The following is a 21,152-nucleotide window of genomic DNA, read 5'->3' as shown; positions in this document are numbered from 1 at the left end:
TGCATAATTCAGTGCAGAACACACTGAAAACAGCAGCATGTTCTTAAAAGTGTGCAAAGAAGTGCTAGTGGCCGGGGGACTAACAGACACGTTGATTATTTCTTCATGCAGTTATTTTGAAAACAGGAAATACTGGGTTTTTTTTTTTTCTTAGACACGTTGTCTCAGACACAGGACATTCGCGCTACCCCAAGGAGGATCAGAAAACATGGAAGGGACTCACATTTCTCTGGTGGAGTGATTGTGATGGTCTGAGCTGTGAACTCCTCGTCGAAGTACCTGGTGTCCGTCTCCGACGTCACCTGAGGCTTGAAGGGAGGGACGAGCTGGGACACAGAGGAGACATCAGATCAGAGCTCCACATGTGCAGCAGAGACGACGACAGTTTTAGATCATGGAGTTGACGGTCAGACATGTCGACGGGTTTTTAGACGTCCTCGCGTCTGACAAAAGCACCGGGCTGCTTGATTTTGTCGCTTGTGCGTCGGAGTTGCAGACGTACCGGAAAAGAGCAAATGCAAAGGTTCTGGTCTGAACGCTGGTAAAGAAAAAAAAAAAAGATTAAAATTTTTAGCGGATTAAAATCGAATTAATCAACGGGACTTAATCAGCGCTTATGTCCCGAGTCCTATTAAATACCAATTTAACCAGTTATGGGTAAGGTAGGACTTTTTTGCCTGAAAAACTGTTGGTCACGTAAATATTATTTTTCTGCAAACTCCACCAATATGCAGTTCGGGCAAAAAGTGTTGATCATTTTTTTGTTGTTGTTGATCACATAATTTTTGTGACTCTTTGGAAGCAAATAAATTTTGATATAATTTTCATTAACTGCACAGGTCTAAAAAAAAACAACTAAGTATGGTATTAGTCCTTATAGTTTCTGATTTAGTTTTGTGTGTTGTCAAAACAATCACAGCGCCACATCGTTTTGTTGCTCTCTAACCTCCGATTAGGTGTTCGTGTCATTGAGTTTCCGTAGTTTGAAATGCTTCACGAATGCAAACAAAAAAATAAAAAAAACAGACACACACAAAGGAGAAGGAAAGGACAAGAAAAACAGAGCGAGGAGTAAGCAGGAAGCTCAACACCTGCGTAAGACGCCGCAGGTGCTGCTTCACGGGACACAAGTCTCACTCAGTTGTGTGAGCAAACACTGATTCTTAGGAGACAAAGTCACACCTCTTTGTGACGCTGCGTGTTTTAAACAGCTGCCTGTCGGCTCCTCCTATAGATCTGCTGCATGACAACTGTCGCACAATCTCGACCTCTGTGCAGAATTTATGGGCAAGTAGTTCAATAAATCTCTCGCGTAAGAAAAAGTGGATGTTGTTATGCTACAGAGAAAGCCGCCACCGCTAAAGTAAACCGCACAGTTTTTTACCGTGGCGTACCTTTTTGTCGTAAACATCCTGCCAGTCGATGCCGGAGAAGAAACTGTGCCTCATTATTTCCTTAGCATCTTCTGGTCCGCCCCCGAGCCTGGTTCAGGGAAGAGGGAAACGAAACAAAAAGCTGGGATTAGCGGAGCGCTTCATTTTTTACTAAAATGACGAAGCAAAACACAATCGCATCTGCCTGGAGATGAAGAATCAGAACCGGAGAGTGCAAAAAACCTGAGCTAATGAATGAAAAGTTTTATATTAAACATAGAAACTCTTGAGACTCTGGTGAAGTGACATCAGAAGAGAAACCTTTTCTATGCTACCACCACAAACATAAACGTGTGGATTTTACTAAACTCCCGGGACTTTAACTGGAACTATGTGCTCTGGTAGGACCAGACTGAGACTTGAAGGGCATGAAACAAAGGATGAAGGAGTAGAAAACCACCTCAAGTCCACTTATAAGAAGAGCAGAGAACCTGTGATGCTGTGGATGTGTTTCTTTTCCAAAGGTTTTGGGAAACTTGTTAAGAGTGCATGGCACAGCTTGGAAAAGTCTGATGTTTTATTTATGGGGGTTTTTTCCCCCGATTTTTTCCAAATCTGGAAAAGTATGAGATGATTTTTCTAAAAGAAATGCATCCTCCTGATTACATTTTAATTAAATGTATTAAATATTTTGTTTTTAGTGCAAATATATTAGGATACTTGGAATAAAACAAATTCAGTAATTTAGGAGCTTGTTTTAAGTCAATAATTCCTTAATATCGATTTAGAATGAAAAAGTACTTGTTTTACTGGCAGATTTTTCTTTATAGTATGGTACAAAAGTCTTATTATAAGTGAAATAATCCGCCAGTGGACCTAGTGCTCTTAAATCAATATTAAGAAATTACAAAAAAAACAAACACCGATATCTTGCTGAACAGTAACTTGTAAGTTACTTTTGTTTTATATCGAGTTTACTAAGATTTTGGACTGAAAACTAGACCAAAAATACTTGATAAGACTTTGTGTGTTTTTTGCTGTGCATGTTTAAGTTTGGATTTTTCAAAGCATTTCACTGTGAGATTATTCCACTGCCATAGAAAGTACAGTACTTTTTCATGATAAAGTTAAATTGTGATCCACTTTAAAGATACCAACACATGACGACTCAGAGACAGCTGCATGAGCAGAATCTTCTGACCAGCGAGCCGCACCTTTTGTTTGGGTCTTTGATGAGCAGGCCGGACAGCAGCGACTTGGCGTCGGCCGACAGCGTGCGCGGGAACTTGATGTCCTCCATGAGGATGAGCTCGAACAGCTTCTCGTGGTCCTGGTTGTAGAACGGCAGCCGGCCGCACATCATCTCGTACGTCACCACGCCCAGCCCCCACCAGTCCACGGCTCGGCCGTAATCGTTGTCCTCCAGGACCTGAGGACAGCGGCGGATGGAGGGGCAGAGGGACAGAAATGCACGGTTTCTAAGAGGGGTCGATCGTTTTATTGGACATTTGCGTTTAGTCTTTTGTTTTTTTGGATGATGCCGACTTGCAAAGAGACAGATGTAGAAGAAAAGGCGGGGCGGGAGAAGAAGTATGTCGAGATGCTTCCAGGGAGAAATAAAAGCTGAAACGTTGTTTTGGAGTTAGAAGTGAGTAGAAGCAAACAACATGAGGTGCATACACTGTAAAAACACTAAATCCATTTTTGGTGTAGTTTCTAGTGCACATAACTTTTGATCAAGATACAGGAGCTTGTTTTAAGTCAATAATTCTTTAATATTGATGCAGATGTTCTAGTTCCACTGTCATTATTTCACTCATAACTAGCACTTTTTCATCAATATTGAAGAATTACTGACTTAAAACAGGCTCTTCTATCTTGCTGAAAAATTACTTATAAGTTATTTTTTCTGTTATTTCTAGTGCACTAACATATTCACACTAGAAACAAGACAAAAATACTTGGGAAGATTTAGTGTTTTTGCAGTGTGCGGTTCCTCAGAGGTCTGTGTTACAGTAAGGAAGCTGCCAGCTCTCCCTGGACCACCGAACCCTCCTGGCAGCGACAGACGGGAAGAATCCTGGATGGGGAAAACGTAGGGACAGCCCTCAGCCGGAGTCAAGGCTGTTCTGACCTCTTAGCTGGGCAGCGCAGGTGCTGCTGAACCGTAAGATCTGCTGAGAAAAAGATGTGCGGGGGAGAAAGTCATCGCTACATGAAAGTCTTTATCTGGGCAGTTTCCCCCGTCTCCGTCCTCTGTTCACGTCTTCCTTCCTCTCTTTCATCGAGAACAGAGGTAACTCAGGTGCTGTTGACTCCCTCATTACCATAATAAGCTTATTACCATGATGAGTGCATGTGTTGTGCCTGAGCGCGTGTGACAGACAGACAGACAGACAGACAGAGCTGGAGAGAAGCCAGAACAGCATATGTTGTTCATCACGCCAATAATAATAACATCTCACTCACTGTTAATGGACCAGTCAGACACAAGGACACAAACATTCACAAACACACTCACAGAAAACCTGTTCAGAACGCGACAATTCTCAATTACAGCAGACAATTACGCCGAAGATGTCACAACAGGAGGAGATTCAGAACTGCGGCACACGCTGAAGCACCGCCAGCAGAGAGCAGGAGACAAGAAGGACCGCCGTCGCAAATATAGAAACGCGCGCACACACACACAGACGCACCCACTGATCAGAGGACAGACACGTCTATATGAGCGGCGCCCTAAACGTAGTCTGTCTGTCTGATTTAAATCTGCTCTGATTCGAAAAGGTGAACAAGTGGGACCATCGCATAAAAACACTACTTTTTATAGAGTTCTAAGTAGAAATGAATGGAAAATACATTTTCATCTTTAAAATTTATTTTACAGAACAATGTCTGTATTGTTGAATTTGGCAACAAAAAAAAGTCTAAAGATTAGTAGCTGAAACTTTTGAGCTTTATTGTCATTTTTGTTTGGCCTCAGGATCAATTCTCTAATTGGCTCATTGCTAATTCATGAGCATAATGAGACCCATTGTGTACACATGTACTGACCCATTTCAAATCAGCTCCTGTCTTTCAGTAGTCTAGTATTTTGATACAGTATGAATTGTAAATTATAAAGTTGATTACATCTGGGCTATAATTTTTAAAGCTTTTTTATTACTTCATATTTTGGCCTGATTCTTTGAAAATATAAGAGAAAAAATAATGTTTCCTCATCAAAACAGAGGAAAAACTCCAGCTTAAAGAGTCACAAAACCAAATATGATTACTGTGGGCTTTGATAAAAAAAAAAGACCTTCTAATCATTAGCTGCCTAACATCATCATAAACATCCCAGAAAAAAATGGCAGCTTTTTATGGTAAAAGGTTTGGATAAGAGGCCAAAATCTGACTCTCTAAAGAAAGAGATGATGAAGCAGCAAAACCAAAAATGTAATTTGAACACATCCTCCATAACTTGAGTCTGAAGCTTAAACTCAAAAACTCACTGAAACAGCTGCTATTATTGGTTCCTCTCTGTGCCTTTAATTCGCATCCTGAAATGATGGACCTTTGCGATTTTAATCTGAGTTCGTGTGATGCGTGGTAGAAGGAAAACGATACATGGTTCTCAAATTACTTTAACAAACAAAAACATGAAAAGTGTGCCATGAATTTGTATTCAGTCACATCTAGAGTCTCACTGTTGTTGTTTTTTTTACTCATTTTTATTTGTGAAACAGATCCAGCTCAAATGGAGATGAATTTGTTTTACCGTCACAAATTTGACTTGGGTTCTCTACTTTGACTGGACCGTTCGAACACGGGAATATGGTTTGATCTAAACCCTTCAGTTGTAGCTGTAATTTCCCTGTATTTAGCTCCATCATGTTGCCATCAACGTTTAACAGTTAAGCTGTTCCTGAAGAAGAAATTCTTCCCATTTCTCATCTGTTTCGAGTCTCATAGCATGATGATGCCACCACCATGCTCTGCTGTTGTTACCTTTTCCTCTGGGCTATGTGCCCCGACAGCTTCCTGCCACGCATGCAGCTTTTTTGCATGCGGGTCAAAAAGTCCCCGTGTTTATTGTGACAAACCGAACCTCTTCATTTCTTTCAACAATGATTTTTTTTTTTTTCTTTTCTCCTTCCAGGTCACAGTTATGTTCTGCTTCATACGGTTCTACAATATAAACTCCTAATAAAATACATGTGACAGAATGTGGAGGAAAAAAAAAAGTTGAAGTGGTCTTAATTCTCCTGCGAGGCGCCGCGCGTGGAAGTAAATAAGTGAGTTACGAGAGAGATTTTTTTTTTTTTTTAATGTGTGAATATGTTTGCGTGTGAATCAAGCTGGTCACCCAGTTGGCAGCTGCAGGGAAGAGCTGAGGGAATGAAGCGCGCCGCCAGCTCCAGATACACACTTCTGACTGGTACGGCTGGAGGGATAACACCGGCTTAGACTGCTGGGAGACTGTCAGACACACTCATACACGGCAGATGGAATATTTATCCATCCTCATCAAATTCATAAAGTTTGGAGAGTGAGGCAAACTGGGAGATGTTTCGTGTTGTTTCAGTGCACACACACACACACACACACACACACACACACGCACGCACACACACACACACACACACACACTCAGAGGGCTGCAGTTTATGAAATTCAGAGCAGATTGGGGCGGGGGGCTACTTTTGGTGCTAATCTACTCTGAACTGTATGTTGCATCTTTTGCATGAAGAAATAGTACAGAGACGTAGATAAATCAGTTTTTCACTCGCCGATTTCTTTCCCCCACATGACATATGATTTTTAAAACAAATTTAAAATAAAAAGCATAAATTGTTGTTTTTCGCATCAACTCTAAGTCAGCTTTCCTGTCCCTCCTGATCAGTATGATGCTGCCACCACCACCATGTTTCTCTGTACGAAAACCGGGTAAAAAAAAAAGCCTAACGGTTGAGTTTTAGTTCCACCTGAGCAGAGATGAACAGTTTTCCTCTACATGGTTTGCAGCAAACCGTAAACACAACTTCTTTCGCCTATCTCCCGGCGATGGATTTAGTCCTGCCACATACAGCTAAGCTCTGTTACCGAGCTGTGGATCTCTGTAGCTCCTCCAGAGTCACCGCTGACCTCTTGGCTGCTTCTTTGACAAATGCTCTCCTTGCTCTGCCTCTCAGATTACATGGACAAACAGGTTCACAGTGGTGAGTTACTCTTTCCAAATTCCTCCCTGACCTTTCTGATAGGTTCCTCGGTCTCCATCACATCAACAATTCTCAGAAAAGCTCAATTTATACGGACACTTTACACACAAATGAACTTTGTGTACTAATTTGCTTGCATCTGGAGCCAGTTAGTTGCACTGGCTTTATTTTATGGGTGTTGGAGTGACAAGGAATTTCATATGAGCAGGATTAGCAATACTCGGTGTGGAGAATCGCCTCTGCTGCCAAAATATTAAACCCTTAGCATGTCATGACAGTCATGAGTCACACAGCAGCAGTCTTCAGTCAGAAGCCTCTTTAGATTTGCTGCGAGACTGACAGCTACCGGGAAAACGACCCTGAAAATATTTGGATGATGTAAGTTACCACAACATTTTGTCCCTTTGGGATAAATAAAGTATTTTTGAAATTAATGAATATATCCACACACACAAACAAGAGTAAACTATTCCTCACTTTCCTATCAAACACAAACATTATGCACTACTAGTATCAAATAAAATACACCGAACCTTGAAGTTGCGGCGTGAAAAAACGCAAAGAAAAGTTCAACGGGAGTGAATTAAAAAAAAATATTATTTTTCGCAAGGCTCTGTACGCATGTGCACGTAGCTGTGTGTTTTAGGTTGACCCATGACTGAAGGAGGTGGTGGCAGCTCGGCTGCAGGCAGGGAACAGATTAATCCACACAGAGCCAGAATGCTGCCCTACAGCCCCAGGCGCCGAGGCATCGGGGTGTGTGCGCGCATGTGTGTACAATTTAGCGACAGAGCTGACAAATAAATGGGACAAGACGAGTTAGGGACAATTTAAACCATCAGCAGGAAAGATGGAGCTGAGATTAAAAGCAGCAGAGAGAGAGAGAAGGTCCTGACCCGTCCCGACCCGACCCGGTCCCCACCGGGGCCGCCATGTGGCAGCTAGCTGCTGTCCGCCGGACGGGGGGCTTTGGCAAAGCGGCCATGACTACACGGGACAGGACAGGCGCACAACGCCTGTGGCTGCACCAGCACAGATAGCCAGCAGGGGAGCACACACACACACACACACACACACACACACACACACACACAGACGCACGCACACCCACATACACACACCTCATATACTGTGGCCATACAATCCCATATTGCTGATGTCAGACACAGACCTTCTCTCTGCACAGTGTCATTATTTGGAAACGGGTCTACCCTGACAATCTGCTAGCATTTCTCAAATGTTCCGCTAACAGCTGAGTGCGCCACTATGTTTGTAAAACATTTACAGTAGAAAGGTCACATATACGGCACACCAAAATAAAAGAGAAACGCACACGCTGGAATGGAAAAGGACCAGATCCACCCCCTTTTAACACTTGCAAAACTGCCACAAAGAAATGTGTCAAACAGAAAATATGGAGGAAAGAGCAGAGAAAACACTCCCCACGCGTCCCATCTCTCTGTTCATTATTCTCACGTTGACGTTGTTCTTTCTTTTTTATTATTTGCTGTGGCCGTCCTTGAAACAACAACACCTCGAGCTAACGCTTAGCGTCTTCAGTGGTGCAGAGAGTCGGTCTTCCCTCACTCCTCATCTGCCCCTTTCCACAGACAGCAAAAAAAAAAGCAGGAACCATCCGACTTCCACTCCTGTAACCCTGAAATATTTTCTCGTCTTCCTCCAGGCCCCCACCTCACCCGCTCTCTGAACCCCCCCCCCCCCCTTCCTCTTTTTAATCCCGGCTACTTTGCATCTCTGTAACTTGGCTCCGAGCGCACCGTGTTATTTTTACACGCGGGCGAGCAGAGTGTGCGGGCGGGCGGGCGGGCGAGTGGCGGTGGTGTAGATTTCCAGGGTTTTTTTTCTCTTCTTTTTTTTTTTTTTTCGAGCACCTTCCTCCAACCTCGCCCATCTGCCGCCATCTGCCTCGCTTCAGCCCGCACTTTCCACAGCACTGACACACACACACACACACACACACACACACACACACACACACACACACACACACACACACACACACACACACACACACACACACACACACACACACACACATAAATGCACACAGAGACGCACATCCTGTGAAAAAATAACCAACAGCCTCCAATCAGCTTTTGGCACGCAAAGGAAGGGACTACAAAAAAAGGCACAAAATGCTGCGCCAAATTGTCCTCCATACTAATTTTTTTTTGAGTGGGATCTACACTCTGCCTCTTTTCTCCTCCTGTCTTTACATCCACATCTCCATCGCTCCGTCTCCACCACCTACAGTCCCCCCGCATCCATCTCGCCAGTTGATCCGCTGGCCTCCCGCTGAGGCAGCGCTGACGGCTGGACAGCGTACGGCAGCAGAAGAAGAAGAAGAAAAAGAAAAAGGAGTACCAGAATGTGGCTGTTTCGGTGTGTGTGCTTTTCCAGTTCAACCAGCAACACGCTCATTCACACTCAGGAGCTGCATATTTACTCTTCACCCTGATATTATGAAGTCTGAGAAATACGAATTCAAATATACTCACAAAAGGAAACACAATATGTGTTTGTGAGAGCCACCGGAAATTAGTGTGTACCCAAAAACTGTCCTCAAGTAAGAGTAGCACAACTTCAGCATATTTTTACTCAAGTACATCTAAAAAAAGTAGCTGTCCAAGAAATGACTTGAGTAAAAAACTATTTGGTATAAAGTACGATCAAACATCATTAAATATTTCAAAATTACACCAGATGGATTGTCTTTGGTATTTTAAAAGTCAAAATGAAAATAATTCATATATAAATGACATAATTTCAAACTAAAATTGTGCAACTGAACATTTTTTTCTCAAATAATCTTGTTTTCTATATAAAATGTATGAAAATTTAACATAAACTGCAGTTGTGTTTCTGTGTCTGGTGAATGTTTGGTTAAAACAAATTTGTTCTTTATACAGTGAAGTTACTTACAGTGGGTGGAGAATCCAGAAATTTTACTCAAGACTATTCCTGTCGCGATAAGAAATAAATCGACTGATCGGATGACACATTAAAATGAGCTCAGCAATTTGCATTTACGTTTAATTATCCTTTTACTCTCTTCCTACCAAAAACTGGATCACAAATGTCTTCAGTCTGGTGCTTTGGTCTCCACTAGCCATTTTGTAAAGGATAATTTTGTTTACAGAGACTTCATAATTATTTATGTTTTGTTTTAAAAAGGGCGTCCACTTCCACTGTTAAATATTCACTAGTGTTTGCAGTTTACTGACTCTTGAGGATGTGCTCTTGCATTCTTGTGCCATTACCATTATATTACTTGAAAATGGTGTCATTACAATATAACAATATTGTCATTTATCACAGTAAGTTCTGGGCCAATTTATCGTCCAGCTAAATTTGTTATTATGATAGGCCGACTCAAGAGTAGCGATATTTCATTAAAAAAAACAAAAAAGAAAAAAAAAAACGAAGATACTCAATTAAAAGTAAAAAAAAAAAAAACTCCAAAAAGTGATGCTTTTCCAAAAGGTTACTCATGTAAATGTAACTAGTTACCACCCTATTACTCGTTTATCAAAGTATCAGTAAAGCCGATCAGGCGGGGCTGCTGTTAGATGAACAGGGGCTGCGACATGAGACACCGTGTACGGGGGGCCGTCCTGGTGGAGAGACGCCGCCTGTGGACGCCACAGATGCTTTGATGTCGTACAAGGCCTCAGTCAAGCTGCACGCTTTACGGAACAGACCCCTGACGATGGTGTCACTCATCAGCTGATTAAAGCTACACAGAGGGTGGGTGCTGTCAAAGTTGGAAAGAAATTCATCACTGCTTAGTCACCATGTTCAACTGACGTGTTACAACCGCACTTCATGTCACATCTGTTATTCTACCTTTCATATGCGGCCCATTTTATCTCATCTGTGGCTCATCTTGCTTATTTAAATAGACGTAGCTCATCCTAAGTTACGTCTACGTCTCACCCACCTGTTGCTGAGCACTGCCGGTCAGCTGACTGTGATAACGCCTTGATGTTTTACACATACTGACAGAAGAAAAAAAAAAAAAAAAGAAGCTATTTGGTTGTTACCAGTAGCAAAACTGGAAAACTAAAGGAGCCCCACCCATCCCACTCATCTAAGTAAAGCCGGTTTAAAACTACAGTTGCCATGCCACCAGCTGGTTGGCAAGCTGTTTCACAGAGGACCTATGAAAAATGCAAACAGTCACGGTGTGTAAACCGAAGGAGCATCAGCTATCAATCTCATTAGATTAACACCTTTTTATAGAAACTATGTTTTCCTGATAAGCAGCAAGGCGGCACAATATCAAGAAAACCTATAATTCTGACCGTATTACTGAATATCGATTATGATTAACCTCCATTTTGTGACTCTTTCTTTTGATTCACCACAATTTCACCCAGCATCACAGCCACTAAAAACATCCATCAGGTATGGGCGTCAAAGGCAGTGATAGTCCATGCAACAGGTCAAATATATTATTGACAAGCAGAATGTGCATGCATGCTGCTTGCATATATAACATGTTATTACATTTAAGCAGTCCTTTGCTATTATGATATTGCAAACATTGATACTGCAATGACAATTTCTATCTAGCAGGCTAGCTACCAGAGCAGATACCAGCTAATATTAACTTGTCACACTTACATTGACTTTAGTCAATGTATAACAAAATACAATGTTATAGCTAGTGTTACTCTAGCTGCATATAATCTAGATTATCAAATGGAAATTCATTTGATAATGTACGTTTAGATCACATGCATGTTTGTTTCACTATTTCTGTGAACAGTGATACAATGAAGCTTTAAAAAATTTGAATTTCATTCTAGGCTTCTATACTATAAGCACTTTGATCTGCCTTGTTGATGAAAATGTGCTATATAAATAACCTTTACCTTTATCTATACTGTTTCTGGTCCATTCTTAGCTGGTCCAAAATGTAAAAACGACCCAAAACTGGAAGTTTGGACGTTACATTCAAGACCTTTCTCAATAAATATGAAAAGAAGACATGAATCAAGTCATTTATTATTGCAGTAGTATAATCCTAGGCACTAAAAAAATGGCACAGAGAATTTCTCTATCTCATTATCCATCAGACTTTGGATGGTAGATAGATTTGCAAGTCTAGGTTGGGTTTAGGCCATTTCTTTTGAATATATACATATGCCTTTAATAGCATGCACACTGCAATAAAAGACGAGTTTGTTATACACTTCTTCACCTGGGCTTTACAATTTACAATTAGCATAAAAAGCGTTACCTCTGGAGCGAGGTACTCTGGCGTTCCACAGAAGGTCTTCATTGTAGCAGCATCAGTGATGCCCTCCTTGCAGAGTCCAAAATCTGTGATTTTTATATGACCATCTTTATCCAGCATCAGGTTTTCCAACTGGACCAAAACAAAAGACACAAGCGATTGTCATCATCCATCACTGAGAAGCACCACAATACCTACAGTGAAGGGCTTTGTTGACAGATCAAGGACAATTGTGTGGACAATGACGCCAAGATTTAACCTCTCCAAAGCAGGAGAGCAGAGGCGGACACATAAACACCAGCAGTGTGTAAGGCAGTAACAGGCGCACTCAAAACACACAACTGAAGAAATGAGGGAAATAAACTTCAGGCATGTTGTGGAGCCACTCAACCTTTTAATTTTAATGGCTGAAGTGTTTTTCTCACTCTGCGTCTGCCTTTTCTCTTTCTTTTTTTTTTCCTCTCCTGTTTTCTTGGCTGCTGTCAGCGGGTCTGAGGCCAAGGCTGCCAGGCAGGCGCTCAGACGGAGCAATCTACCTCTCTACCTCTGTGGCATCAGCACCCCCCCCCCCCCCCCTCACCCCCATCTTCTCTGCTTTGTGTCGGTTTCTGTCCCACTTTTTAATTACAACCGATTCTGAGCCACTTGTCTCAACCTGGACAAATAAAACCTAAATAAACGAAAGACACACAACTGTGGAGCTGCAAAGGAGAAAAAAAAGTGCCCCCCTCCAGCCTCCCCTTTTTACTCCTTTGGTTGTGTTTACCTTGAGGTCCCGGTACACAATCTTGGCTGAATGCAGGTAGTTGAGAGCTGAGACAATCTCGGCGCCGTAGAAGCGCGTGCGCTCCTCGGAGAACACTCGCTCTCTGGACAAATGGAAAAACAGCTGCAGGAGAAGGAGAGAGGGAGAGAGAGAGGGGTGAGAGTAATCAAAAAAAAAAGAAAGAGAAAAAGGGAAAAAAAGGGTAAAGGGGGGTAGACAGCAGGGACGGCACAGCAATAATTACTGATTTATTGGAGGAAATTAGCACAACACAAACTGGCTGCCCGCACCATATTGAGATGATAGATAGCGGAGGGGAGAGTGATAGTCGGGGGGGCTGGCGTCTCGGAGGAGGGTTGGTGGAGGCGCCCGGCAGCTGGCGCCTCATCTAGCAGCCCCCCCCCCTCCCAACCCACCTACCCTCCGTACTGCACATACTTCTTCCATGTTACCCTCTGGGCTGCGTTGGCACGGTGCTGGCGAGGAGCAATGGGGGCCAAATCACCGGGTTTAATCAATACAGCATTCCAGTTAAAGACGGAGCGACGATGGCTGCCACAGCCGAAGCCGCCACCTTCACAATCCTACCTCCGCTGCAGCACTCATTACCGGCCTGACCGGCTTCGTCCTCTCGGGCCTCCATCTTTACTTCCTACGTTCTCACATCTGGTGTTGGAACGAGACTAATTCTATACCAAACAATTCATTTTTAACCCCCCCATGTGGGTTTACCATGTTTACCATGGGGGAAATAAGTATGGAACACAACCTCTTTTTTGTTTCATAAATACATTTCTAACAGGGCTGTTAGCATGAAATTCACATTAGCTACAGGTAAAAACTTAATACATCAATCAGTCACTCAAGAAAACACATTACATTACCAATGTACACAAATGCTGTCTTGTAACAATTCATCTACATGAGTAAATAGGAGCAAGAAGAAGAAAAACCTTATAAAAACCTGCCCCTTTCTCAACAATTACAAGATAAATCTTTTTGCTCTCATGGCCGCATATATAAAATGAAGACTATAACTTACAAACAATATATCATTGTCCTCATTGTTAAAAAGTGTATGTCAATCTTTTTTTTTTCTTATAAAGTAGTTTAAATTGGTTTAAAGTAGATTAAAGTAAAGTACATTTTTTTCAAATCCTCATCCAAACTATTCCATAATTTGACTCCAGGCACCAAAATGCACATTTGTTTTAAAGTAGTCCGCACAATTTTACTTTCGAAATCATACGCTTCCCCTCGCTGTCAGATGTCAAGTTAACACAGGGCTACACATGTGGCCTCGGACTGACACAAACCTGCTGTGCAATACCACTCAAGTTGTACAAATTACCCATGAGACCAAAGGCCACAGGTCTCCCATTAATTGAACAGGGAGGTTTGCATATAGAGACTGGAGTGACGCTTACAGACCACCTTGCTCAGAGGCCTTTCGTGTCTAATCGTGAGAGAGTGTGTGAGAGAGAGAGAGAGGACCAGGGGGTAGAAACGACAGGTGGGCCTTCATCAGTGCACTGGCAGCTGTGACTGTGGCAGGTTTGTAATGGTTTGCGAGTGGATGTGTTCGTGTGGCATGCGTGGTCACAATTTGTCCATCTAGGTAAAAATGTCCTCCGTGTGTGTCGTTGCTGGTGTTCTCTTGGTGTGTGTTTGCTCAAGCCTGGCACCGGCCTGAGCCGCATAACTAACTGGGAGGGGAGCAGGTGACAGTTGCACTAAGGGAATGGACCAAGATTGCAAAAACGGCCCGATTAAAAATGTGAGAAATGGAAAAGTGAGGGAATCCAAACTCATTTCCTCTTTGACTGTTATTCGGGCTACCTGTCTGCCCCTTAGGTGTGTTTGTAAATAGGCACGAGCAGCAGAGGAATGGGAGAGAAAAGAAAGATGAGAAGGCAAGACAGAGGCCAGTTGGTTGGCAAAGAACTGCTAGGAAGAATCCAACAGAGAAACTTTAGCCCCTTTTAGAGTGTTTGTGCTTTCGTTTGCTGCACTGCTGTGGATTTATACTGTTCATGACTAAAAAGGTTCTGCAATTCTCCAATGAACAGCTGCATGTACAGTGCCTTAAAGGAGTATTACCTTGAGATTTCTTCCGTTTTTGCTTTTTGTGTCACGCTAAAAATGCTTCCAGTCGTAAAATACTTTTTTTTTGTTTACTCAGATTAGCTGAGTAAATATAAAAAACAGTTTTCCAATTATGATTTTATTACAACAACTAGTCTAATAACTAGCCTTGCCATCTTTGGATGCAAGAAGTGCCATTCAGCATTTGTGAAGATTGGAGGAGGAATTTTGCCCCACTCTTGTACGCTGAATTGCTGAAAACTGAATTGGGGGGAGGGGGGGGCAGGAGGGGTAGCAGTAGCTAACTGCTATAGAATCAACTTCTTTTTAAGAAACAATGTTGAGTGTATTTGTCCTTGTTACATAAAAAAATTAAAATAAATGTTAGGGTACTTGATTACAGGGGAAAGACAATAAATGAATGCCACACTTTTCAGATTTGTTTTTGTCCAAAAAAATGTGTACAATGTACAGTTTTTTCCACTTTACAATAAGTGCTACACAAACTTACTAAACTTTAAAGTACTTCATGTTGGTGTGCGTATCACATAAAATCTGAACCAATACACCAAAATTTGGGGTGTGAGGTGACAAAGGCGGCCATTTTGCTTTTTAGTCTGTTCCTGACATCAAACTCAGGATTTATTATTGTTTTCTTCATTTTCACTACAATAAAAGGTTGTCAGTGATTGTAACACGGCTGATTTACACACGTTTGTTAATTAAAATAAATAAATAACTCAAGCAAATGAACAAATTAAAGAATTTAGATTTTTGTAGCTCAGTCCTTTTATTCTCATTTTAAGTGTGGTTTCTCAAATCACATGCATCATCCTGAGTGTACTAAAACTAACTTTAACTGCTTTATTCCTCCCCCCCCCAAAAAAAAACATGTTGATAAGACACTAAAGAGCTATCCCTAGCTTCATCACAGTGTGGAGTCAGTTGACTGTAGAGTGAGCGGAGCGCTAATTGCTGACGGTTGCTGTGGTGTAGTTGCGGTTCAACTGGCTGTTTAAAGCAGCAACATAAACTCAGCTAACCACAAATGTGTTTGTGTGAGACCTACCTCCCCTCCATTCACGTACTCCATGACAAAACAGAGACGGTCTTTAGTCTGGAATGAATACTTCAGCGACTGAAACAAACAAACAAAAAAAACACACACACATTTCCAATGAAATTAACAAAGTGCATTTATGTGTGTGTGTGTGTGTGTGTGTTACAAACACAGCTGCATTCGGTGGGCAAGCCCAACGTACAGACCTGCATTTACTGAGACTCTCGTTTTTCTAAGAATACACAGAGGAGCTGGTTATTCTTTGGGGAATTTGGACAATATAGTAGCATCCAGATTTCCCTTGTGTTCCTGTAACGCCACAAATATTACCTGTTACAGATCAATAAACCGAGTACTACTAACTAACCTATATTTTCATTTTGCCTGTTTAACATGTCTTTGTGCCCACATCCTCTCACCCTAAAGTAAACGGCGAAGTGGGAGAACAATTGTGAGCGCAGGTGGAACTCTAGTCCCATTGTAGCCAAGACAGCAGGCACAACAAAACATCATCATACTTAGCTTCCAACTGTTTATGCCTCTGTGCGATTGTTCAAAGAAAGTACTGTTCGAGTATATGTGTGCCTGTGTGTGTGGATTAAATGTGTGCACGTGTTTTCTTTTGAGGGGAAAAGGCTGCTGAGCAAAAGAACAGTTGGTCGCCGCCTCTTTGTGGCTGCAGGTGTGACGGGGGTGAACGCAGATACGAACTATAATTGCTCCCTTGATGAACATGCGCATCCGCGTGCTTGTGTACGTTAAAAGACGGGGTGAGAGAAAGAAAAAAGCCAACAACCGAAATCAATTAAGTCCAAACGACTGATGGCGGTGCTCCGTCTGCAGAAAGGTCAGAGATGCTGATGATAAATGCGCACATATTGGAGACGCTGTGAGAAACGGAATGATTTTCAGCCCTAACCAGCGGCCAGTTGGCGGTAAAAAACTTCAAAATTTAATTCAGATAACACTCCATACCTGGTTTTGCTGATTGCAACACTCTTCGGTGTTGACATAGTTACTGAGAAGACTCAGAGGAAGCCATTTGCAGTATCAGTATGTTGTTAACCATCGAGTCAAAAGCTATTTGACAGGAAATTGTATTTCTACAGTATGTTTACTGTTCACTCAGTAAACTGCAAGAGAGCAAGAGAGAGCAGTACATGCAGTAGAAAACAGGAAGGCTGAATGTGTTTCATCTAACTTGCTTTGCTTTATTATTTTGAGCTTTCAAATGTCTGTCATAGTGGTCCACTTGGTGGAACTTTCGCCTTGCAGGTCCCGACCTGGAATGCTAACACCAATGACTGCACTACTTACAAATACACTGCCTGGCCAAAAAAAAAGTCGCCACCTGGATTTAACTAAGCAAATAGGTACAAGCCTCCTATTGGATAAGTACTGCATAGGCGATTATCTTTCTGCTGGCAACAAGTTATTTAACCCCAGCTGATGCAATGAGTAGCTCCTCATTTCTTAAACAACCATGGCAAAACATCGTCGTGGAAAAGACGTTAGTCTGTTTAAGAAGGGTCAAATCATTGGCATGCCTCAAGCAGAGAAAACATCTAAGGAGATTGCAGAAACTACTAGAATTGGGTTAAGAACTGTCCAACGCATCATTAAAAACGGGAAGGATGGTGGGGAACCATCGTCTTCCAGGAAGAAATGTGGTCGGAAAAAAATCCTGAATGATCGTGATCGGCGATTACTTAAACGTTTGGTCAAATCAAATCGAAGAGAAACAGCAGAACTCAGGAGTATGTTTAATTGTGAACGCAAAAGCATTTCCACACGCACAATGCGAAGGGAACTCAAGGGGTTGGGATTGAACAGCTGTGTAGCCGTAAGAAAACCTCTAATCAGTAAGTCTAACCAGAAAAAAAGGCTTCAGTTTGCTAGGGAGCATAAAGATTGGACTCTGGAGGAATGGAAGAGGGTCATGTGGTCTGATGAGTCCAGATTTACCGTTCCAGAGTGATGGGCGCATCAGGGTAAGAAGAGAGGCAGGTGAAGTGATGCACCCATCATGCCTAGTGCCTACTGTACAAGCCTGTGGGGGCAGTGCTATGATCTGGGGTTGCTGCAGTTGGTCAGGTCTAGGTTCAGCAACATTGTGTGCCCAAAGAATGAGGTCAGCTGACTACCTGAATATACTGAATGACCAGGTTATTCCATCAATGGATTTTGTCTTCCCAAATGGAACGGGCATATTCCAAGATGACAATGCCAGGATTCATCGGGCTCACATTGTGAAAGTGGTTCAGGGAGCATGAGACATCTTTTCCACACATGGATTGGCCACCACAGAGTCCAGACCTTAACCCCATTGAGAATCTTTGGGATGTGCTGGAGAAGGCTTTGCGCAGTGGTCAGACTCTCCCATCATCAATACAAGATCTTGGTGAAAGATTAATGCAACACTGGATGGAAATAAATCTTGTGACATTGCAGAAGCTTATTGAAACAATGCCACAGCGAATGCGGGCTGTAATCAAAGCTAAAGGCGGTCCAACAAAATATTAGAGAGTGTGACCATTTTTTGGTGGTGACTTTTTTTTTGGCCAGGCAGTGTATAAAATAATGAAGGAAGTTTAACATGGGAATACTAATAATTTTGTAGTTGTTTTAAATAATAGTAAAACCCTGTTTTACAGCGACTGCTCTCTCACAAAGCAGCTCTTAACATAAATTCGTAATGTCTGGTCACAGCAGGAACGATAGACAATAATATTGTAATAATGATTTAAACTCTGTTCTTTTATCCTCTAATATTCTAGAATTGATAATGGCAGACCAAAGCATTAACAAATTTAAATTAGCCATGAAATATTCATCTGTGCTTTGATGTTACAGATTCTGTTGCGTGTATGAGATACTTACAGTGAGAAAAGGATGCCTGGTGTTTTTCAATACTCTGCTCTCTGTGAGTGTGTGAGCAACTTCATCCTGTACACACAACACGGAATAAAACCATTTTCAGTGTGCGACGTGGAAATGCATCAAAATGTTATTTACACAACTGCATTTGACAAACCTTGGCTATGATGACTTCTTTTTTAAGGATTTTCATGGCGTAATACTTCCCGCTGGCCTTTTCCCGGACAAGGATGACTTTACCAAACGTTCCCTTTCCCAGCAGCTTCAGGTAGTCAAAGTCACTCATCGTCTGTTGTTGTGAAACAAAGCAGAGTCGCTGTCAAAGTAAGACGCCGTAGGCTTGTTGAGAACTCTGCTAAAATCGGAGACATTTAATATACCCAGAGACAGTAATGAGCAAAAGAGTGAAATATTTTTATTTTACTGAATTGTTAAATAAATGCCGGTGAAGCCAGCTTTTTTTGTGTCTGTTTTCAGTCATGCGTCATGTTAGAGAAGTCTTGCTGACATTTATAGGAAGATGTTTTGAAATGAGTTAAAAACTTCTTCCAAAAGAATAGATCATTTTATTGTCATTAACAATGTCTATTTTTCCTCACAGTCACCAACGTCTTGAGGTTACATTAGAAGTTTGATAAAAACAGAAAAGAATAAGACAAATAGATTTTTAAAAAACCCAACATAAAACAAAGTGAGAGACTCCCTCATTTCTCTAGTTTACATGGATGCAGCACAGGGAGTTTCTTTTTTGAAGTGTTTTTAAAAAAATCTGAAACTATTTTTATTTGAACAGGAAGTGCACATAAAGCAAAAAATAAAAAATACAAAATGTCAGTAGCAAAATAGCTTAAAGCTACAGCAATAAACATGTAATCACAGAGGATTTTCTTAAGGCAACAATCATAGAGACTCTCAAAAATAAAAGTAGATAATTAAATATTTCTACCTAATTTGTGTGAGGAGGGAGGCCTAGTGATAGTGATAGCCTGAAGTTAATTAACAACTTGTTGACCCAAGTGGAGCTGCAAATCAGGTCACACTCCTTTAGGACAGTAAATGCAACGCTACAATTTGAGTCACTGTTTGGTGAGCAAATTATTCATTATTTTCACTAACAATCTGCTTTAATAAGCAAAAAAACAGAATTAAAATAGAGTAGAATAGTCATTTATTAACTTCACTTCCTACAGCAGCACAGAAACAAAATATACCCAATTGAATATGAAAATATCTAAAAACAATGAACACTGTATATTAATAACATACCGATAGACAATAAAAATAAATAGAAACCTGAAAATTGGGAGATTTTTGATATATAAATATTCAACCAATAAAATTTTTTTAAATAGAAAAAGTTATTTAAATTTTAGCTAAAGTGGAGCAGAGAAACAGCTGTGACAACGTGCATTAAGACTGTGTGCAGCACCTTGCGTTTGTGGTGTGTAGTGGAGACGTCCATTTCCTCCTCCACCATGTTGTCAATATTGGAAGTGGGGCTGCACTGGATCCTCTCCTCCTCTTGTCTCTGCAGCTTGTCTGCCACCATCTGGATAGCCTCTGTCCACTCATCCCTGGTGATGGAAACAGTTATTAATTTTTGTCAGCTCCGATGAAGCTTCTTGCTTGTTTTCAGCATGACATTCTGCACTTAGATGGTTTGCATGTTAAATTTATAGCAGCACAGGCCCAAACAAGCCCAAAAATCTCGCAGGTCAATCCATTCTCACCCCATTCTTAAATTGGGTGACTGATGCATTTCCCAAACCGGGTCTTTCAGGTTGCTGAAGTGTTTTTAATTAACATAAACACCTATTTGTTCAACAGAGAAGAAAACACGGTCAGCTAGAGAATCAACCAGATGAGCAATGATCAAAGAGCAGAACTAATGCCTGTCGGCGTGTGCATGGTGGCGTGGGCGTGTGTGTGTGTGCGCGTGTGGGGGTGAGCGGGTGTACTCCAACACACCCCAATCCATCAGAGGGAACAATGCATTGTTGTTTGCTAACATCGTTCCTCCCCATTGACTTTCCATTAGCAGTGCTGTTCAACATCTGTTGGGAGGAAGCAAGTGAGTTTGCGTGTTGGCGTGTGCGTGCGGGCGTGTGTGTGGGCGTGTAGATGGGATTCTGCAACAGAAGGCCAGCCGTGCAACAGGATGTGTGGACACATTACGGGGTTTTTAACAATGATGAATGTCATGGATCATACACAGGGCAGTGCTTCGCCGCAGAGGAGAGGAGAAATTCAGACGATGGACGCCTGAGAGGAGCAGCAAAAAGTTGGAGCTTTCTGCGCCGACTGCGACTGAATTTAGTAGGTGGTTATGTTAAGTCTACGTACGTGGAAATAATAGTTAGTTGTTATGGATCACATGACTATAATAAGGGATGTCTTTTATGTTTACATACTTCAGGGCGACAACTAACAATTAATATAGTAACGGATTATTCTATCGATTATTCTGACGATTAATAGATTAAGCAGACTTTTTTTAAAGCTGGCACTTTCTGGAGATTTTTCCATT

At 41.7% G+C, this 21,152-nt stretch overlaps 1 protein-coding gene across 1 annotated transcript in view; it reads right to left on the bottom strand.

Annotated features, from left to right (window-relative positions):
* The window catches only part of LOC102237954 (RAC-gamma serine/threonine-protein kinase), a 60,278-nt gene that overhangs the window by 5,666 nt on the left and 33,460 nt on the right, over positions 1–21,152 (bottom strand). Inside the window, exons 4-12 of the mRNA XM_023327972.1 lie at positions 20,055–20,199; positions 18,783–18,914; positions 18,629–18,694; positions 15,758–15,826; positions 12,604–12,726; positions 11,841–11,969; positions 2,588–2,802; positions 1,395–1,482; positions 224–326 (exon numbers count right to left, since the gene is read on the bottom strand). Of these exons, the coding sequence (XP_023183740.1) occupies positions 224–326; positions 1,395–1,482; positions 2,588–2,802; positions 11,841–11,969; positions 12,604–12,726; positions 15,758–15,826; positions 18,629–18,694; positions 18,783–18,914; positions 20,055–20,199 (1,070 nt within the window). The remainder of the gene's footprint in view (positions 1–223; positions 327–1,394; positions 1,483–2,587; positions 2,803–11,840; positions 11,970–12,603; positions 12,727–15,757; positions 15,827–18,628; positions 18,695–18,782; positions 18,915–20,054; positions 20,200–21,152) is intronic.

Source organism: Xiphophorus maculatus, chromosome 22 (assembly GCF_002775205.1).
Source record: "Xiphophorus maculatus strain JP 163 A chromosome 22, X_maculatus-5.0-male, whole genome shotgun sequence".
Taxonomy (NCBI): Eukaryota; Metazoa; Chordata; class Actinopteri; order Cyprinodontiformes; family Poeciliidae; genus Xiphophorus; species Xiphophorus maculatus.
The sequence above is the reverse complement of the archived record's forward strand: the minus strand, read 5'-3'. Positions and strand labels throughout refer to the sequence as shown.